The 21,209-nt window shown below is 38.3% G+C and overlaps 1 protein-coding gene across 2 annotated transcripts in view; it reads right to left on the bottom strand.

Annotated features, from left to right (window-relative positions):
• Positions 1-1,192: 1,192 nt before the first annotated feature.
• The window catches only part of Chst7 (carbohydrate sulfotransferase 7), a 21,068-nt gene continuing 1,051 nt past the window's right edge, over positions 1,193-21,209 (bottom strand). Inside the window, exon 2 of one of the 2 annotated variants that reach the window (XM_048796470.1) lies at positions 1,193-4,156. In XM_048796470.1, coding sequence (XP_048652427.1) covers positions 4,089-4,156 — 68 coding nt within the window. In that variant the 3' untranslated portion in view covers positions 1,193-4,088. Of the gene's footprint in view, positions 4,157-19,333; positions 20,621-21,209 lie in introns of those variants that run through there. The other variant, XM_048796471.1, reaches the window with a different exon arrangement.

Here is a 21,209-nt window from a genome sequence, read left to right as displayed (position 1 = left end):
TTTTTTTTTTTTTTTTTTGAGATGGGGTTTCGCTAAATTTCCCAGGCCAGACCTCAGCTTGTCATCCGCCTGCTTCAGCCTCTAAGTAGCTGGGATTACAGGTGTGCACCTTCCCCTCCCTCCCTCTCTCTCTCTCTGTCTCTCTCTCTCTCTCTCTCTCTCTCTCTCTCTGTGTGTGTGTGTAGGTTAGGTTGGTTTACTCTTTGGTTGGGTCTGTATAAAGCCTTTGCTCATCCTTTATGCTGGAGGGGAAAAGCTTAGAGAAAAGTCCTAGTGATTATTCTTGAAAAAAACCCAACCATTCACTGCAAAGCTTTGTTATTCTTTTGGATTTCTAGGAAGCGTTCAGAAGATTGTAAGAAATTACCTTCTTAGGGAAGAAAAATAACCATTTTGCTTCCCAGCCTAGTCTTAGGTCAATCAATAAATTGTTGTGTTTTCCCCCAAAAGGCCATCCTTTAGTCTTCATTGAAAACCTTTTGTTCCAACCTTATTAAATATAAGTAAATACAGATTTTCCGAGACCAAAACTAGAGTTATAATTATTTGATTGAGTCTTTTATTCAGCAGATTGAAGTAAGTCACTTTGACCTATGGTCCTAAGTTTTGTGTGCAAAGTGTGGAGAGTTTTGACCTTACCAAGGGTTTGGGAAGGGAAATCCATATATTGAAATGGTTCCATATCAAAAAGCATTATGACTAGGCTGCATGGAGAAAAGTAAGAATGCCACAAAGCCCAGAAATCATCTAGCTCAAGGCCAACCAGCTACTGTTGGTCTGGCATAAAAAACAGACTGATATTGCTGAATAATGGTGTATCCAATTAAACAAAAATCTTCTGAGAAAGTAATCCCAACTCATCCTTCACACATATTTGTTCAAGTTAAGGGGGGGTGATGTTTCAGCCAAGTCAGAGGGTCTAAAGCAGAGGTTCTGCACCCTGCCTGCATATTAGGATCACATGGCTGGTTTTTTTTTTTGTTTGTTTGTTTGTTTGACATAATGACATTACTTTCCAAGATTTGGATTCACTAGCTTTGGGGTAGGACCTGGCATCCACACTTTGTTTTGAAACTCCAGGAGTTCCTAATGTGCAGCCAGGGTTGAGAGCCTTTTGGCTAGAGCTTTCTTTGGACCCTGTTTGGTACTTTAGTTAAAATAATGGCCTAGCAAGTTAAGGGTTTATTTTTTAAAATTTATTGGTGCATTATAATTATACATCATGGTAATATTATGATACAGTCATTTATGCACATAGCATAAATTATTCTTTCATTCCCCCTATACCTCCCCTTTCCCTCTCCTGATCCCTTCTCTACTGATTTCACGAAGTCCCTTTTCTCTCTAGCTTCTGAGTATGAGAAAACATATAGGACCCTTGACTGTTAGTCATGAGGAACAAACCAAGTCAATAATACAGCCAAGGCAGCTATGAGAAAGTTTTGAGTTAATCTATGCAGAACTCAAGGACATACTCCATAAAATTCAACTGCAAAGATTACATTTGACAGCCTTAGAGCCTCCAAGGAGATAAGGATAACAAGTGTGTGTGGGGGGAGAATTTAAAACTTGTCATCTTCCTTCCCATTTGTGAGGAGAGGGGGAGGAGGATTTTTGTCTTAACTGAGCTTCTGATTAGTCAACATGAAGGTTTCTGGGAATCTGGCTTTTAAATTTCATATGGAATTAAGTTAATAGCCTCTTTTGTGGTCAAGCTTTCCTTGTCTTTCTCTTGTTCCCATGCCTGAATTTGTGTTGGATTCCTGAGAATAAGGGTGGGCCTGTTGAGTGCCAGAACACAGGGGAAAGTTGTGGTCACTTTGCTGTCACATGATGGACAGCAGATAAAAATTCCTGCCATTCTTTTTGATAAGAATGGTAGTTCCCATTCTTTGTGGGAACTACCAGCAAACCCAACCTTTGCTAGAGAAGGAATTTTGGAATTCAAGTAAGACTGCAATTCTTCTTAGGAAACAAGCACAGGAAGGGCATATGGATTCTGAGCCTCCAAGGTACTCACTGGGGTGACGAGACAAATGAGTGTTGATGCCTCGAAGTCAAAAGTCACACTGAAACATCAAATATCTCATCAAGCAAACAGCACGGGGCTCTTCAGGCTATTTTCTAGACCCAAAAATATCCTCTGTGGTTTGGCTGACAAATGAAGTCCCTTTAGAATAAATGCAAAATGATATCTCCACTATCCATGAACATTTCAGTCTGGGACAAAGAATGAATAGTTCCTTCTAAAATAGAGGCCTGTTTCACATTGTCCCACCCCCAACATTTCACTCCCTCTCTTTGTCTTCAGTGGAAGTTAATGTAATCATACCAGATATTTCATGTGAACCAGTGATTTCTGAATATAGAAACACCACCAATGTATTTATTGAAGATCAGCAGCAGGGCCATTGAGCGACTCATCAGAGATGAAAATACCCACTTTGAAACCTGCCTTATACCCACTGTAAGTTCTAAGAGTTGTATCAGAAGCTGACAGTAGCATCCATTGTAAAATTCAGCCTGGAATGAGGGCTACTGGTAAGTCAGCTTCCCAACAAGATAAGTTTGTGACTTCTTTTTCCACCCTAGAAGTAGAGAACTTGACGATGTCTTTGATGCCTGCCTTTTGACATTGATTCTGTAGATTAGTTATCCAGAGTCAGATAAATTACCCTGGTATCATTGAGTTCTTATCACTTCTGTTGGTTTCTAAGTGAGAATCTGGCTTTCTAGTGTCATCTGCTGCATGCTGGTAACAGTAAGTTGAAGGAATTTAGTAGCCAAGAGTCATAGTTTAGAAACAACACATCTGAATGCTGCTTCCACCACTTTGATATCTGAAAAGATCTTCCCCCACTTTAAAGCCTAGTGAAACAGTATGGAGAGAAATACTGCAGAAACCGATGCTACCATCTAACTAGGAAAGGCAAGTAGATTCTTTTGACAATCTTTTAAAACAAGACCTAGACACAAACCATTTTTTTTGCAAACATGTCTTGTCACCCAGGGGTAGCAAAAATTGAAGAGAAAAACCAAAGTTGTTGATCTTAGTTTTATTTTCCTAAGCAGGGTATACTATAACTGGCCCAAATAGAATGCACAGGCTGTCAGATTTCAGCCACCTGAGCCTTGGGGAAGATGAGAAAGAAAGTCTGTCTTCTGTGCTACCTTCTGAAAAGGTCTGAAGCAGACCTGAGTGCATGTAGCAAAGGTCACCTTCTCATTCTGATGGCCATCCTTTAAAAAAAGGCTTAATGGAATTGCCAAATGTCACCATAATCTCTCAACTCTTGGCCAGTGGAAAAATTGTCTAAGCCTCTATATGTTGGAGGAACTCAGAAAAGAACTTGTAAACAGCACAAAGCGTCATCTGCTGTCTAAAGCACTTTTAAGAAGTTACCATCCAGGTGTTACTGGGTGATTAACTGCATGTACATTCGGGGACTAACTTTTGTTATGATTATTTCATTGTGGGCTTTGGAGAAGTAGAGGAATGATTTTCAGTTGTATAGGTGTTAAGTCTATGGTTTTGTAATTTTATTACTGAAATTGCTCCTTCAAAGTGTGATTTCAGCTCCTTCTAGATTATCTCTTTATGTTTTCATAAAATGCATCTGATACTACTTACTTGGGAAGTTTTATTGTGTCCATTAAAATGATTAAATGGGAAGGCCACCAAGATCCATTTAATAACTGAACAGCAACTTTTTGAAGTAGAATAGGGTGAATTTAACATGGAATGATGTGACCTTCTGGGGAACTTTTTATAGAGGGCTTACTTATTGTATTGGGGGAGATTTTTTTTCTTCTATTTCCATTCAATAGTAGCAAACTGGTGGTTTTATAATATTAAAATTATACTATGTTATATAAATACACATTATATAAATGACATTGAAGTATGTTGTAACTGTGAAAAATTAAAGACCTGAAGTTATCTACCCTTATGTGCAATAAGGAAAACTGCCGTAGGCCCCCCAAAGTGGTATCTTTTCCCTAGCATTTTACTTAATGTTTGCCTTTGTGTAGATGTGTAGATTGCTGTTGTAAAGCTAGCCATGTGTTTTCCTGCCCTTTACTGATATTTAACACATTTTCTCAAAGCTTTTTTTTTTTTTTACGAAACTCAAAATAAAAAGATTAACTGGCTGAGCTGTTCTTATTTTGTATTTTTAAAGTGTCATCCACTAGTAGAAGAATTTAGTATGACCCTATTTCTAGTCTGTTTCTTTCCCTCATAGAAAAGTTCTTTTCTGGGTGGAAGCTATTCCTCTCCAAGGGAATTCATTTAGACTAGGGTTGGCAAACTAAAGTCAGCTTCTGAACCAAATCCAGCCCACTGCCTGTTTTTGTAAATAAAGTTTTATTGGCATCCACTACACTCATTCATTTGCATACCGTCTGTGACAGTTTTCATGCTGCTGAGGCAGAGCTGAGGAGTTGTGACAGAGTTTGTACAGCCCATAATGCCTAAGCTAATTACTATGTGGCCCTTTCCCAAGAAAGTTCTTGCCCAGCCCCTGATTTAGATGCTTGAAGAAATTCAGTTTTAAAAGAGTATAAAAATCGTGGCAACAGATTTTTAAGATTTTTTAAATGTGCCTTAGAGTTAAAAGAATTACTTCAAACTTGGCCTTTGCCTGTGACTTTTCTGTAAGAGGAGGGCCTGCCAAGAGTCTGACGGGCTTTGAGTACAGAACCCGAAGAAGGCATGACCAGGTACGGGCAACATCACGTTGTAAGACTAAGAGGAATAATTGCTCTAATTCTTGAACCCAATATAGGTTTTCCTTCATAGTCTTCGTATTCCTTTGCATGTAGACTACCTTTACATGAACCATGTACTTTAACTATATCCTAAAATATGCTTGTAACAAAACACAATAAATCCTGTCTTTAGCATGACTCTAAAGTCATTTAATTGCATAAAAAAATCACAATAACATCAGCTAGAACAATTTAAAAGCAAAACTTAGGTTTAAATTCATTAGAGATCTCCCACCCCAGGGAGCAAAATTACTTTTTAATAATTGGTCCCAGGGGAGGGGGCTATTTTAAGGAGAGCTGGATGAGTCAGGTTTAAAACAATACCACCCAGACCTTTTATTTAATATCAAGTAATTTAATCAAGACAGGACTGCACTTGGCCCTTATTCACATTGATGTTTTTGTCCAGACATCTGCTGATGTGCAATGTAACTAAATCACAGCTCTTCTTTGTTGTGATGTTTTGTTGAAATGGCTCCAGCAAAAGCAGGTTCAGCCTGGGAACTAAAGCTCTTCTTATTTTATGGCCATAAATATCCACATTGCACTGTCACTTCCTCCCTGGAAACTTCATCTCAACCAGTGTGTCCATCGATATTTAACAGCTTGTGATATTCCTGCCCAGCAGAATTGCACAGCAGTTGGTACCAAGCAAAGTCCCAGTCTCTGACAGTGTGATAGATTGCCTTCACAGTGCTGCTACTCCTGTGCTGGGACAGCATGCTGAGTGGCCCGGTTCATGGTGACTGACCTGGAAGAGAAGGAACAAAGGACGTTTGAACTTCAGAACCCAGAAATCCACAGACAGAAAGTCTTTTAAACGCTGATGATGTGAACTTTGATTTTCCTTATCTAAGCTAGATTTTCCAGTACTGGAAAACCATACCAAATCAGTATCTTTTCTGGTTTGTGAAGACAGGCCAGGAGAAAATGTGACCTAAAAGGTGTTCAGTGAGGGTGAAGACAAAGATGATAGAGCTCCTCTGTCAGTTTGGCTGTGCTTTATGCAGCTTCTGTTGTAGGCTGCCTATTGAGAAGAATAGAACTTTCCAGGGCCTGTTAGGTAGAAGAGGGGGAGAAGCTGGGATTGAAGATTTATGCTTAGGTATCAAACATGTATCCAACCACTCTTCACTTGTGTACCAGTTCATATGTACAAAATATACCTTTATTTTGCTTATTTAGTTTATTTTATGTGGTGCTGCAGCTCAAACCCAGGGCCTTGAGTATGTGTGCTTTACTACTAAGCCACAACCCCAGCACTATGTGTGCAAAATAAATCACACCAACAACAGTCAGCTGTTCTGTAAAACTGAAGCTGCATTTGGCAACATTCCCAAACTTCAACCTTCATGGCACCTGGACTTTATTTCATTTAAACATACTGCTCGTGTCACTGTATGTGAGCAGTGGAGTGTGGGCTAACTCTGGATATGTTTGTGCTACTTCTGCCACCAGATTCCTGATATTTTTAGATCCTTTGATCCTGGATGTGTATCCAATTTGACATTTTCTAATATGGTTAAACTGCTCATCAGCTTCTAATGATGCAAAGTTTGGAAAATAAATACTTTCAAGATTATTCAAAGCATGCAATAAAGACAGCCTTAAGGAAAAACTAATTCTATAAACACCATGAGGCCTTTCTATGGATTTTGAATATTCTCGTAGTACAGATAACTTACATAAAGAGCCATCATGTCAAGTTTATTTGGCATAAATTAGTTTAATAAAAACCCATGTTCAGGTGGGCTGCTTTCTGGTTCCAGACAAGGTGGGGCAGAGCACTTTTCCTTATTCCTCCCACAAAGTGCAACTAAAAACTCAAAATATGGGCTGGGGTTGTGGCTCAGCAGTGGAGAGCTCGCCTAGCACATGAGAGGCCCAGGGTTTGATTGTCAGCATCAAATAAAAATAAATAAATAAATAAATAAAGGTATTGTGTCCAACTACTTCTAAAAAATAAATATTTTTAAAAAACTCAAAATATGACATATAAGACAAAGAAGACTAGAGGGTTGAGAGATAAATGCAGACTGATTTGGAACCTTGGGAATTGAGGAACAACTTAATATGAGTTCCCTGGATTTTCTTTTTGCCTCCTTTATATCCTGGAGTGGGTGCTAACAAAGCCAGCAAGCCAGAAATGGACAAGTTTTTTCCAGTTCAGACAAGAAAGAAGCTACTAAATGTCAGGTACCATGGTGCATACCCAGCAACTCAGGAAGTTAAGGCAAGAGAATCACAAGTTCAAGACCAACTTTAGCAAGAATTAAAATTTTAAAAAAGGACTGGGGATATAGCTCAGTGGTAAAGTGCCCCTGGAATCAATGCCCAACACACACACACACAAAGCAGAAGCCCCTAGAAAAGCTTGTTATCTGTAGCCAAAGGACAGGAAAAGGTTAGCTTACAAAGACAAAAACCAAGCACCACAGGAAAAAACACTACCTCCTGTTAGCAGAGGCCTGCTGGGCCTAATGGAAAGCCACAACTTTTGGACTGCTGCCCTGACCTGGCAGTAACTAGGTGGTACATCCCTTCCTCCACAAGTGTGCCGTCTGTGGAATCTTGCTAAAGTAGAAAATTTAAATAAGATTCAGAGATGCATAAGGTAATATCCCAATGTCCAAGATACAATGAAAAGAGTACTTGTCAAACTAAGAACCAGGAAAATTTCAACTTGAATAAGAAAATGTGACTGGTAGATACCAACACTGAGATGACACTGGTATTGAAATGATCCAAAAAAGTTTTAAACAAATATCATTAAAATGCTTAAACTAGCAATTACAAACAACTTGAAACAAAAGAAAATTATATTTTCACCAAATAGATATGTTTTTGAAAGAACCAAATAGAAATTTTAGAATTATAAATTACAATAACCAAAATTTGAAAGCCTTACTAAATGGGCTCAATAGCAAAACAGATGGCAGAGTAAAGAAGTATTGAATCTGAAAACAGAACAACAGAAATTACCCAATCTGAACATCAGAAGATAGAATGAAAAAAGATAAACAGAGTTCCAAGGGCTGATGGTATCACAGTAACGGAACTACTATTCATGTTAAAGTTCTAGAAAGAGATTGGAGTTGAAAAATACTTAAAGAAATATGGTTGAAAATTTCCCAAAGATGATAAAAGACATAAACTTCCAGATTCAATAAGCTATGAGAACCCCAAACAGGAAAAACCCAAAGCAATCTACTCCAAGGCAACATAAACAAACATCAGAAAAACAGTCCAAGAAAAAAATCTCAACCACAACTAGAGAGAAATGACACATTATTTATAGCAACAATTTGAATGCCAGTGGATTTCATATCCAAAAACCTGGCAGTTCAGAGGGAGTGGCACAGTTTTTAAACAGTGAAAGAAAATAACCATCAAACCAGATTTCTATATCCCATAAAAATATCCTTCAGGAATTAAGATGAAATAAAGACATTCACAAATGAAGGAAAACTAAGAGAATTTGTTGCAAATACAAGTGCTACATAAGAACTGTTAAAGGGCTGGGTGCCATGGCACACACCTATAATCCCAGCAGCTTGAGAGGCTGAGACAGGAGGATCACAAGTTCAAAGCCAGCCTCAGCAACTGCAAGGCACTAAGCAACTGAGTGAGACCCTGTATCTAAATAAAATACAAAATAGGGCTGGAGATGTGGCCCAGTGGTCAAGTGCCCCTGAGTTCAATCCGGTTTAAAAAAAAAAAAAGAACTACTAAAGGAAGTTCTTCTAACAGAAAAGAAATGATAAAGGAGGTAGATTGAATCATCATATATGAACAACAACAGAAAGAGTGAATAAACTTAATAGACTATTCTCTTGAAATTTTAAAACTATGTTTGATAGTTAAGGCAAAAATTCAACATTGTATTTAGGCTCTCAATATATGTAGGAAAAATATTTTTAAAATTATAGGAGGGGAAAGATAAAGGAACTTCAGTGGAGATTGGTTTTTTATACTTTACTGAAGGCAGTAAAAAGTTGACATAAGTAGACTGTGATACATATGTATAATCCAAAGGAACCACTAAAATAACATACAAAGAGATACACTAAAAAACACTACAGATAGATCAAAATGAAATTATAAAAAATGTTTATGTAACACAGGAAGGCAGGAAAAGGGAAACAGGAACAAAAATGGGGAACAAAACATTTTTAAATGGCAGAATTTTTAAGCTCTACAATATCAATAATCATAAATAGTTTAAAACAGATTGTCAGTTTGGATATTTTTTTCTGCAGTGCTGGGAATCAAACCCCAAGCCTACCAAGTGCTAGCAAGCTTTCTACTACTGAACTACACCCTCAACCCCAGAATGTATTTAAAAACATGACTTAATCATATGCTGTCAATAAGAAATTCATTTTAAATATAATAGTATAGGTAGGTTGAAAGTAAAAGGATATAGCAAACAAACATTAATCAAAAGAAAGGAAGAGTAGTTATATTAATATCAGATAAAATCGACTTCAGGACAAAGAAAATTACCAGGGACAAAGGACATTACATAATGGTAAAGGGGTTAATCCACCAACACTACATAGCAATCCTAAATGTGTATGCACCAAACAACAGAGTTTCAAATTTCCCAGAGCAAAAACTTAAAGAACTGAAAAGAGAAATACACAAGTCCACATTTGTAGTTGAAAAATTTAATACCCCATCTCAATAATTGATAGAATCACTAGACAGAAAATCAACAAGGATATGAAAGTACTGAAAATGCCATCAATCAACAGGATTCATGTGACATTTATTAAACATTTCCTCTATTAACAGTAGAATGTATCTTCTTTTTCTGTGTATATGGGGCATTCATAACATAGACCATATCCTGTTTCAAAAATCAAACCTGAACAACTTTAAAAGAGCTGAAATAATAATAGAATGTATTCTCTAACTACAATGAGATGAAACTAGAATAGCAGAAAGATAGCAAGAAATTCTTCAGACACTTGGAAATTAAAGAACACACTTATAAGTAATTCAAGGGAAGTTAATATACTGAATGAAAATGAAAATGCAATGTATAAAGTTAGTGAGGCTGATAGGGAAAATTATAACACTAAATGCTTTCATTAGAAAAAGTATCAAATCAATTATCTCAGCAACTACCTCAAACTAGAAGTAGATTTTAAAAAACAAATTGGAAGTGAGATCATAATTAGGAGAAGAAATTGAAAACAGAAAATAAAAAACAAAATTCTGGTACTTTGAACAGATTAAAAAATTGATAAACTTATATCAAGCCTGACCAAATAAAGAAAGAAGACACACATTACCAATATTAGCAATGAAATAGGGAAAATATCACTACAGACCTCAAAGACATTAAAAGGATTTAGAAAAAGACTAAACTAAGAACAACTCTGCACCCAAAATTTGACAACTTAGATGAAATTGACTAATTCCTCAAAAACAAACTACTATAAGTCACCCAATAAGAAATAGATGATTTTAAAAATCCTATAGCTACTAAAACATGGAATAAGTAATTAAATGACTCCCCCAAAAGAAATCTCTGGGCCTAGATAATTTTGATGGAAAAGTCTACCAAATGTTTAAAACAGAATTAATATTGATTTTGCACAATCTGTTCCATAAAATTATGAGGCCAGTATTATCCTGATACCAAAACAAGACAAAATACAAAAAAAAAGAAAACGTCTGACCAACAACTCTTATGAAAGTAGATGCAAAAAATCTTTAACAAAATATAAGCAAATCAAATTCAACAAGATATAAGAAGATTTAGATATCATGAGCAAATAGTTTATTTCAGGATACAAGGCTGGTTCAATGTTCAATAATTAATCCATGTAATCCACCACATTAACAGGCTAATAAAATTGCATGGTCACATGAGTTGATGCAGATAAAGCATTTGACAAAATTTAACATCTTTTCAAGATCAAAAAATTCAAAGCAAATAGGAATAAAAGGGAAATTCCTCAACTTGATAAAGGACATTTACATAAACCTACATCTGGCCTCATTCTTTATGGTGAGAGACTGAATGCTTTCCCCCTAAGATCAGGAACAAGGAAAAGATGTTTAAACTCTCCACTTTTACTTCACATAGTATTGAAAGTTCTAGCCCATGCAATAAGACAAGGAATTAGAAAGGAAGAAGTAAAATTTTCCCTATTTAGCAGATGATATGATTGTTATGTATAGAAAATTTAAGGAATGTAACAAAACTCTCCTACAACTAACAAGTGAGCTCAGCAAATTTTCAGGATATAAGATCAATATTTTAAAATCAATTTTATTTATACATACTACAAGTGAACACATTGAAACCCAAATTTTAAAATTCATACAATTTACAATAACTGAAAAAAAATGAAATTCCTAGGTATAAATCTAATGGAACAGGTAAAGGACTAATATGCTGAAAACTGTAAAATACCAGTGAAAAAAGTCAAACAAAATCTTAATCAATAGTCATTTCATTCATGGATTGGAAAACAGCATAATAACAATTTCAATTCCTACATGGATCTATAGGTTTAACAAAATTCCTATCAGTGCTAATTATAGATTCAGAGAAGCTAATTCTAAAATTTATATGGAAAGGGAAAGAAACTAGATGGTTAAAACCTTTTTGAAAGAGAATAAAATAGAAAATTCACTCTACCCAAAGTTAATCCACTAAATGTGCTATTGGTGGAGGGAGCTGCTTAAGAGTAATGGTAAAATAATCCTTGAAATACCAGCAATGTTGAAGTGCAAACATTCCTTCAATGTGACTTTGAAACAAAATGCAAGAGGAAACAGTTTGCTAATGAAGAACTTTGTCCCCAAACAGCCAGGAAATCTACTTTAAATGGCAGAAATGTTATAATTTCCAGATTTTCAGCCTGAAAAAAAAATAAGTGGCAGTGGGAGGGATGCCAGTTATATTTGCATTTGTCAATAATAGCTTCAGTCCTATTGAATTTGAAACAACTCTCAGGTCAAAATAAAGCAAGACAAAAAAACAGACAAAATACATACCTGGGAAATATGGGATGAAACTAACAGAGAAGCCACTGTGGAGACCTGGGCAGCTTCAGAGGATGGCTAAGGAGATTTAATGCTCCAGTCATCCCCACCCATCATGGGAAAAATTCAGAGTAAAGCCTCAATCCACATGAGTCATTCAAACTCCACAGTCTACCAATGCCAAAAATTAAATGACCATTATACTTCCCCAATAGGTTAAAATGCTAACATGCATCTTATTTTATGATACCCACCAAACAAAATTTTCCCAAAGTTTTGCACTCACTTGATAACAGATGAATGCATGCCACACCAGTATTAATAAAACTGGGCATTAATTATGTATAATTTTATGTTTTTATGTATCAGTTGAAAAAAATAAAAATAAAACTGGGAAAGAGCTGAGCTTGCCTAGTTGACTTTTGTTTTTTCCTTTCATTGAACTGCTCTGAGATATAGTTTGAGTTGGCATATGTGATCGCTTTTATGAGTAAACTCCAATAAAGGAACTGAGTCAGTATTTTATAATGTATATTCAGATGGGCCACCTGCAGATGTTCACCATCCACCATGTGGGGGTGGGAGGATTTGAGAGGACATGGGACTGGAAGTGACTGGAATTTAGACCTGTAATTCAGGCAGCAATTTGGTCCCCACAGGGCCTGGAGATCAAATGAGTGCTGGAAGGTAGTCACTGGGGCTGCCCATGAGGACTTCCCCTCTGTCCACCAGCTTTAGCATTCCCAGATTAGAATGGCTAGTCAGAGAAGAGAGTCTGTGGTTTAGCCAAAGTGTAGCCATCACTTCCAGTATCTTTCTGCAAAGGAAGGCATTCTGGTTATTCAACCCTTTCTATCCTTTCCTGCCCAGGGTCTAATGTAGCAAATGGCCTCATGGCCAAGAGCAGATTTGTGAGGGAGCAAGATACTGGATCCTGTAAATGGGTCGTCTCCCTAGCTTGTAGGATTGCTAGAGATTGCTACACTTAGTATAAAGACACAGATTAGAACTTAAAACAATTTTTCTTCCTTTTCGACTATTGAAAAATAAGACTATTTAAAAGGCATTTTTTTAGTGCTATATATTTTGTTATTCTTTGGGGTGGTGTTTATATTCTATCAACCATCGCCTTTTTGTAAAATTATCTACTATTAACTACTGTTTTACATGTACATATTTTTGGGGTATTCTGTGATAATTTGACGCAAGTATACAGTATGTACTGGTCAAATCAGGGGAGCTAACATTTCTATCTCCTCCTTTTAAAAATTCTTGCTCAGGGCTGGGGATGTGGCTCAGTGGTAGAGCACTTGCCTAGCATGTATGAGGCACTGGATTCAATCCTCAGCCCCACATAAAAATAAATTTAAAGAAAGGTATTGTGTTCATCTACAACTTAAAAAAAAAGTCTTGCTCAACATGTAATACTTGTATATCCTTATGGAGTATGGTGTGATATTTCAATACATGTACATATAAGGCACTAATCATTTGAGGGTAATTAATATTTCTATCTCATTGTAATTCCTAGCAGTAGTTGGGGGAAGGGTACAAACAGACAATAAAGTCTAATTTTTTATCATTTGCAGAACCTGAAAAATGTTTTCATTTTTACATCCATGTCAGTGATATTCTTTATTACAACAAGAGACAGTGTCTACCTTTATTGCTTCTAATATGTGTATATTTAATATACACCAGCCCTGGGCTAGTCTTAAGTCCTATTTTTAAAATATGTTTATTTTAGTATTTTTGGCTTACTGCAATCTCTCTGAGGCAGTAAAGAGCCCTTTTTGATGCAGTCTGCTCTCAGTCATGGGAAAAGTGACCTCAAAGCTCTGGGACATGCTTTCCTAATGTTCACCTTATCTGTCTGTTTGGAATGACATCTTCAATTAGGCTCTCAGTTCCCTCCTGGGGCTTCTCAGAACTTTCCTCACTTTATTATCTTAACTAAAGTATCTATGGTCCCCACCCCAGATGTTCTCCCCAAGCCTTACAAATGTTCTGTGATGTTCTATGTCTGGGCAGAACATGATTCAGACCTTCACTGAGACTGCTTTCTCTGCTTCCAGCCTGTGGGATACCATTACTGAAGGGTATTGATCTAACAACAGCACTCTCTGGAAGTATTCCCTCCACAGGTTTTTATTTCAGGTCAGACAGGAGTTTTCTTTCTTTTCTTTTTCTTTTTTCCTTTTGTGGTGCTGGGGCTCAAACCCAGGACCTTGCACATGTTTATGTGAGCACTTTACCACTGAGCTACACTTGCAGATCCAGACTTGAGGCTTCTTACTTATAGGAGCCAGAGACTACCCTGCCTCTCCCAGGACCTTTAAATACTCCCTCCTTATGGCAATGCTTCACAGAAAGGGCTTCCATTCCATAAGCAAAAACTGGTTAGTTTTGGAAAGTGGCTCTACAGGAAAGTCCTTGTTGCCTGTGTCCATTTTAAGGAAGGGGGTTCTGCTGGCTTGGAACACAGTCATGGTTGAAGTTGAATGTGGTGGTCCTTTTTCATAGCCTTTTAACCTCTGGATTTAAAAATATTCACCATCCACTGAAGCTCCTCTGAACCCTCAGCAGGATGGTCTTTAATATGAACAAGGCCAGCTGCAGAAAATGTCAGGGCCTGTTGCTGGCTTGGTGCCTGGGGACAAAGGCGGGGGGGTGGCAAGCAAAGCTCAAGGATTCCAATTCTCATGAAGACATCACTGAGCGCTGCAACTTTTCTCCAATTGAAATAGCTTCCTGTTCAGCTCCCAAACAGTTCTTTACTTCCCAGTGTTCTTGAACTTGGGCCAAGGCTGTTTCTTAGTCTCTACTGTTCATATTCTATACCCCACTTGAGTAGAAATGTTTCTTTCAGCAGAGCAAGTTTCTTCAGTTCCACTATGAAGCAAGAGGATGGCAAGCCAGGAGACCTCACAGAGGGAGAGAGAGGCGGGGGTGGGATTGAGAGAGCTAGTGAGCACTTCATTCATTTATTAGTCACCTTGTTGGGCTAGAATGTCAGATGCAAATGTTTAGATTCTTTTATTTCATTCTTTTCTGGGCTGTTCATGCTGAGAGCAGGCTGAGATAGAGGCATACTGGAGAATTTAAAACCAGCTGTTGTAAATGTTTTTTTAAAAAACATCATTCCCAACTATTTATATATATTTCTTTTCATGGGAAAAATATCTGCTCAGACTAAGAAGAACCTCTTAGAAAACCCTCTGAAACCTTCCTCTAAAACTGAAAGGGACGAGGGATGTAGCTCAGTGGTACAGCCCTTGCCTAGCAACATGTGATGCCCTCAGTTCACTCCCCAGTGACTCAGACAAACCCTGCAAATGGGCACTTCTGCTTCCTTCTGTCCCTGCCTCTGTGAGACCACAAAAAGGGCTTTCCAGAATACAGAGAAAATGTATGAAGGGTTAGAACTTATTTTAAACATTCACATTTCCCCAATGATAGTGTCCCCAAATGGTTGATGTACGAGTCAATTGTCACAAGTCAATTGTAGATGTCCAATAATCCACACCAACAGTACCAGAACAAGGCCATCTGAACAAGAACCTGGCTGAAATCTGATGCTGTGTGCAAGTGTGGTTTTATAAGGGAATGATAAAATTGTTGTGTCAAAATGTATCAGCCATTCAAAATATCATAAAAAATGACACTCCCTAAATACATGTGAACTGCGGAAGGGCTAAGAAATTGATTTCATCTTGGAATCCTAGTTACCACAACCCAAGGTACAAGGCAATCATTCATCATCTGAGGTGAACTGTGGGGGTCAGTGAAAACCAGGGTGCAAGCAGAAAGGATTTCCCACCCATCAGACTAGCCAAAGTGAAAAAAAAATCCAGCTTGTTGGAAGTCCAGGAAACAGGCCCTCCAAGAAACCACTGATGTGAATGAAATTTGGTGCAACTTGAAGAACTTTACCCCTCAAGTTGTAGAAAGTGTATACCTTTTGCTACACTTCTATTATAGAAGTTTTTCTGACTGGTATTCTTACATGTATGCAAAGATAATATAAGGATTTTACTAAAAATGCAATGAAATATAGCAAAACACAGGAACAACCTAAATGTCCTACAGTATGGACTTAGGAACTAGGTAAATATGTTACAGTATATTCCTACAATGAAATATAATATGGTCACTAAAAAGGATATGACATGGGAAGATTTCTAAAGTATTAAGTGATAAAAAGTACAGGACAATAAATACAGTTCAATTCCACTTATATATTAAAAGGTAATATATTCTGCTTGACTTTGCATAAAACATTTTTAGACATATACCACAAGAAATGTAGTGATTTCTTCTAGGAAATGAGACTGGCAGGTATTTTGTACCCTTTGACACTGTTGAACTTTCTTTTCACTTCCTGTTTACTTGGTTTCTACAAATTTTAAAGATAATGATTTAAAAACAAAGAACACCCAATTTTAATCTTCTGGCTGTGTTATTTTTGACAATTTACCTAATCTCTCTGAGCTTGCTTCACTATCCATAAAAGGGGTTACTACATACTTCATAGAGCTGAGATGAGGATTGAGATCATATGTATTAAGCATGTAACACAATGCACAAAATAGGCACTCAATAAAATGTCATCTCCCCTTAGCACCAAAAAGCCTTGGAAATGTCTTTCAATCTCTTTTTTTCCTGTTCTGGGGATGGAGCTCAGGGTCTTGAGCATGCTAGGCAAGCACTCCACCACTGAGCCACAACGTCAGCCTCCAACCTCTTCTTATACTTAATCAAGTATTAACTAGGAGATCCTGGCCCTATAGCCTGGCTTCCTGCATTCTAATATAAAAACTGATATTGTAGCTGGGGGAGGTGGCCCATGCCTGTAATCCCAGTGGCTCAGGAGGCTGAGGCAGGAGGATCATGAGTTCAAAGCCAGCCTCAGCAACAGCAAGGTGCTAAGCAACTCAGTGAGACCCTGTCTCTCAATAAAATACAAAATAGGGCTGGAAATATCGCTCAGTGGCTGAGTGACCCTGAGTTCAATCCCCAGCACCCCCATAATAACAATAATAAATAAATAGCNCCCCCCCCCCCAAAAAAAAAACTGATATCATATGAACCAAGAAATGACTTTGCACACACACCTCATTTTGCAGGATCAGCCTCCTCCCCTGCCTCACTCACCAGACTTGAATCTTCAACTTTTCCTAAGCACCAAATCCACCATCAACTGAGGGATCCTGCCAGGGAAGGTGGGCCCATGCAGGAACTCTAAGAAGGTCTGGATCAGTGGAGCTCCCAGGGGGCAAAAATGACTTGGACTTGGATGTGCTTTACTTGGACTTGGATGTGCTTTAGAAAACTAGTCTCACCCTAGTGCAGCAGTGCCACTCAGATACCTATCAATGTACACACACCCCCATCACCATCACCACCATCATCATCCTTTCAGCCCTCTGACTTGAGCACAGCACCCAGGTTGATTTGCCACTGAGAGTCTCAGTAAATTTTGTTGAATGAAAATTTATATATATTATATATTTTTAAATATATATTATATATTTTTCTATATAGGAAAATGTTTTTCTAATTTTTTAGTAGTTAATAGACCTCTATTTTATTCATTTATATGTGGTGCTGAGAATTAAACCCAGTGCCTCACACATGCCAGGCAAGTGCACTATCACTGAGCCCCAGCCCCAGCTGAGGAAAAATGTTTTTAAAATGCCTATTCTTTAACAGAGTTTAAGCCATGGGTTGTCTTTTTAGTGATATTTATGCATATGCTTACATAGAATGTTTGTGGCTTGGTCCCCTGATTAAAATGCAATAACTTTCAGATGGATTGTTAGGGATTTGGTGGTGGCTGGTCATTTCTTTTTCTGTTTGAATAATTGCCTTAGAAATAAAGCTTCCCAGCCAGGTGCAGTTGTGCATGCTTGTAATCCCAGCAGCTTGGGAGGTTGAAGCAGGAGGATCTCAAGTTCCAAGCCAGCCTCAGCAAAAGCTAGGCCCTAAGCAATACACACACACACACACACACACACACACACACACACACACACATTGTCAAGAACAAAGAGCAAGGTGTTCTAAATGCCTGTAGGGTGTTGTGGCTGGAGCTCAGTGGTATAGCATGTACTTAACGTAGCAAAGTTCCAACTCGAGAACCAATAAAATAAAATGTTTATAGGAATGAAATCTTGGGTCCCACCAAGGATAGAGGTCAAAGGCAGACATGCCGAAAAGGACAGGATAAAAGATCAGTCTGTTCACAACAGTAGTGCCCAATGTATGTAAAATTATGGACTCTTAGATGAGAAACTACAAACAACTACATATTTGAAAGCATATGAAAGGGTGATAAACAGACCCATGTGTAATTTACCTTTTCAAAATAATACCCCACATTTCTGGGGCACTTCACAGCTTCAAGATCTTTTATATAAATCACCATGGCAGACAGTTTGCTGCTCAGCAACATTCTGATTCCCCATTCTGATTTTGCTCTAGTGCAAGCAGCTGGGCCCAGGGGGATGAATCATTGAACGATCAAGCCAGTGGTTTTCAGATTTGGCTGTACAATAGAATCACCTGGGGAACTTTGACAACATCCCAATGTCTCAGTCTGGGGAACTCACAGAAAAACAATTAAATCAGAATCTCCTGGACTGGGAATGTAGCTAAGTGGAAGAGACCTGCTTAGCATGTGTGAGGCCCTGGGTTCCACTCCCAGCACAAAACATAAAGGAGAACAAAAAATTTCCTGGGGTGGAGCTCAGGTGCTGGAATTTTTAAAACAAGTCCGTTGGGCTGCGGTTGTGGTTCAGCGGTAGTGCACCTGTTTGGCATGTGTGAAGCACTGGGTTTGATTCTCAGCATCGCATATAAATAAATAAAATAAAGGTCTATCAACAACTAAAAAAAAATTAAAAAGAAGTCCCTTAACCATGGCTTTATTTTCTGAGGTTTGTTGCCCACAGTCCCAAGATATTATAGAAAATCCTGGAAATAATTAGTAAGTTTGCTGTTTTGATAATGAAGTATCACACAGTCCTGTTCAATCCTGTCCAAGACATAAATCATCGCTTCATCCAGCATACACACACTGTATATACCACCTGCCCGATGACAGCTGAGAAAGACTATATTCATAGAACTTATGATCTATTGTTGTAATTGCTCTATTTTATTAATACTATTGTTGTTTGTCTCTTATTGTGCCTAATTTAGAAATTAAACTTTATCATAGGTATGTGTAGAGAAAAACTATAGAATATATAGGGTTTGGCACTATGGGAGGTGTTTGAAATCCTTTGAGGGGTGTCTTACAACATATCTCCCAAGGATAAGGAGAGGGGGCTACTGTAATTTCAGCCAGGGCTGAGGACTGCTAATCTAAGTCAGCCAAAATGCTCTCATTCCCTTTTGCCAATTATTGGTCTGGGGCAGACTATGTGATCCAATTCTGGCCAAGAGGGAAGCTGGTGAGGGTAAGAGGTTCTGCGAAAGGTTTTTATAACCAGATTAAATGAATGAGCATTGCATGAGGGAATACCTCTCCACCTGATAACCAGCTTTTTTCCTTTCTGCACTTTACAAACCTTGGGTTAGTTGGGTGAGAATGTGATACTTGGCACTGTGGCTACTATTTTGTTACAATGAGAACATAAGCTAAGAAAATGTACAATATGGGAAGAGCTTGGGTTCTTGGTGACTTGGTTCTGGATGTTTCAGTCCTCACTTAGCTATGAGAAAATTTAATCTACTCCCTCCCTACTAAATTTTGGTTATTAGGTCTGGACCATCCAGCAGATCCTTGGGTTAATTCACATGCAGCCTCTCTTCACTGCTGAGCCAAGTGCCTGATGGAGAGGATAGCTATAGAGGCATCAGCTTTTCTGTGGAGGTGCTGTTGGCAGCTCAGGGATATTTTATTTGCTCACGGTTGTGACATATTAGTAATAAAGTCAAGTGTATTTAGCACCCCAAACTAGCCTATAAGCCCAGATGGGGTGCCAGGTTTGCTGCCAGGGGTAAGTTCCACCCTGGGGTAAGTCACACATTACCCCAGTGTGACTTCTCGGAAATTACTTCTCTGAGTCCTCATCTGTGAAACCGTTATAAATAACCATATATGTACAGTGCGTAACACAATGAATGGCACACAGCCCTTTTTATAAAAATTCATTCCCTTCTTTTTCCTTCCCTTCCCTAGAGTATGAAAAACTTTTTAAAACTCCATTAATGGATCTGTAACACTTTTCCTAGGAAGGAATACAACCTTTTTAACACATCCCCTGGTTGGTAGTAAGTGCCCAATGCTGGAGGAAGGGTTCAGTCACTAACACCTGGAAGAGCCTAAAGCTCCCACCCATATGTTCCTGCAGCCCCATAAAAAGGAAGCCTCACTGGCCTTCTAAATAGCAGCATGGACACCTTATCTCATAATTAGTGTCACCTGCACAGACTTGCACTTCCTTAGAGGGGAAAATCTATGTTCTCTACCCTGCTCTCCATTTTCTTCATTTCCTCACCCCAGCTGGCATTCAATAAATGTTAGTAAAAATGTTGGTGGGGGAGCAAAAGTTTCTGAGAGATTGTCATGTCTTAAAACCATAAAATGCCACAGCATTAGCCTGGGGGAGGAGTTCCCTGAGGCCTGTGAAGGATGATTAGGGACCATTTTGTTCCAAGTGTAAATACAGACCTAGCAGATGAAAGGATGTTTTTGTTAAGATGTGACAAGTCACCCTATGCCTTACCTTCCTTGGCTCTGGAAATCAGGAAAGAACACAGACTTCCTAGCAATTACAAAAACTCACCAGCAAAACCTCTTGATTAGCCAGTTTCCAAAATCACTCTATAACCTTAGCTCTATTAACAACAGCAAACTCCCATCTTCATTAACATCTTCAACCTTTGCCCCTGCTCCAGCATCATCCCAGGGGAATACTGAATTACACTATAAAATAATGAATGGAAACTTTAGTCACTTCCGTCCACCCAGCATTGCTTTTCCTCCTCTAGTCTGCACAGTGCACAAGGTGGCACTCTTCCAATTCACACAAAGTTTGGGAAAATACATTCCCATGCCACTAACTTGACTCCCATCATCAATATCGTGCAGAATAAACTCTTCCCTCGGCCCAGTGTTACACACCATATGTTGATCCCAACACTGAACACATTTGGAGATCATTCAGGGCCCATTTTAGCATCTTCAGACATATACTTTTACAGAGAAAGAACAAAAAAAAGAGGGGATGACTTTTCACAAGCTGCTACTGCCGATCTAAGGTCCCATCTCTCAAACGGATGTGGTGGAGTGGGGGAAACACAGTCCTGAGGTCTTGTCGGTACTAAAGGAAGCTGACCAGGCATTCTTTGTGACCTGATACAAACGGGATATGGCCAAATATCCTGCAAACACTAGCGACTGGGAAGGGGGTGGGGGAGGGGGA

The sequence above is a fragment of the Marmota marmota genome, unplaced genomic scaffold (assembly GCF_001458135.2).
Source record: "Marmota marmota marmota unplaced genomic scaffold, marMar, whole genome shotgun sequence".
In the NCBI taxonomy this organism is placed as follows: Eukaryota; Metazoa; Chordata; class Mammalia; order Rodentia; family Sciuridae; genus Marmota; species Marmota marmota.
This window is presented reverse-complemented; position numbering and strand designations above follow the sequence as displayed.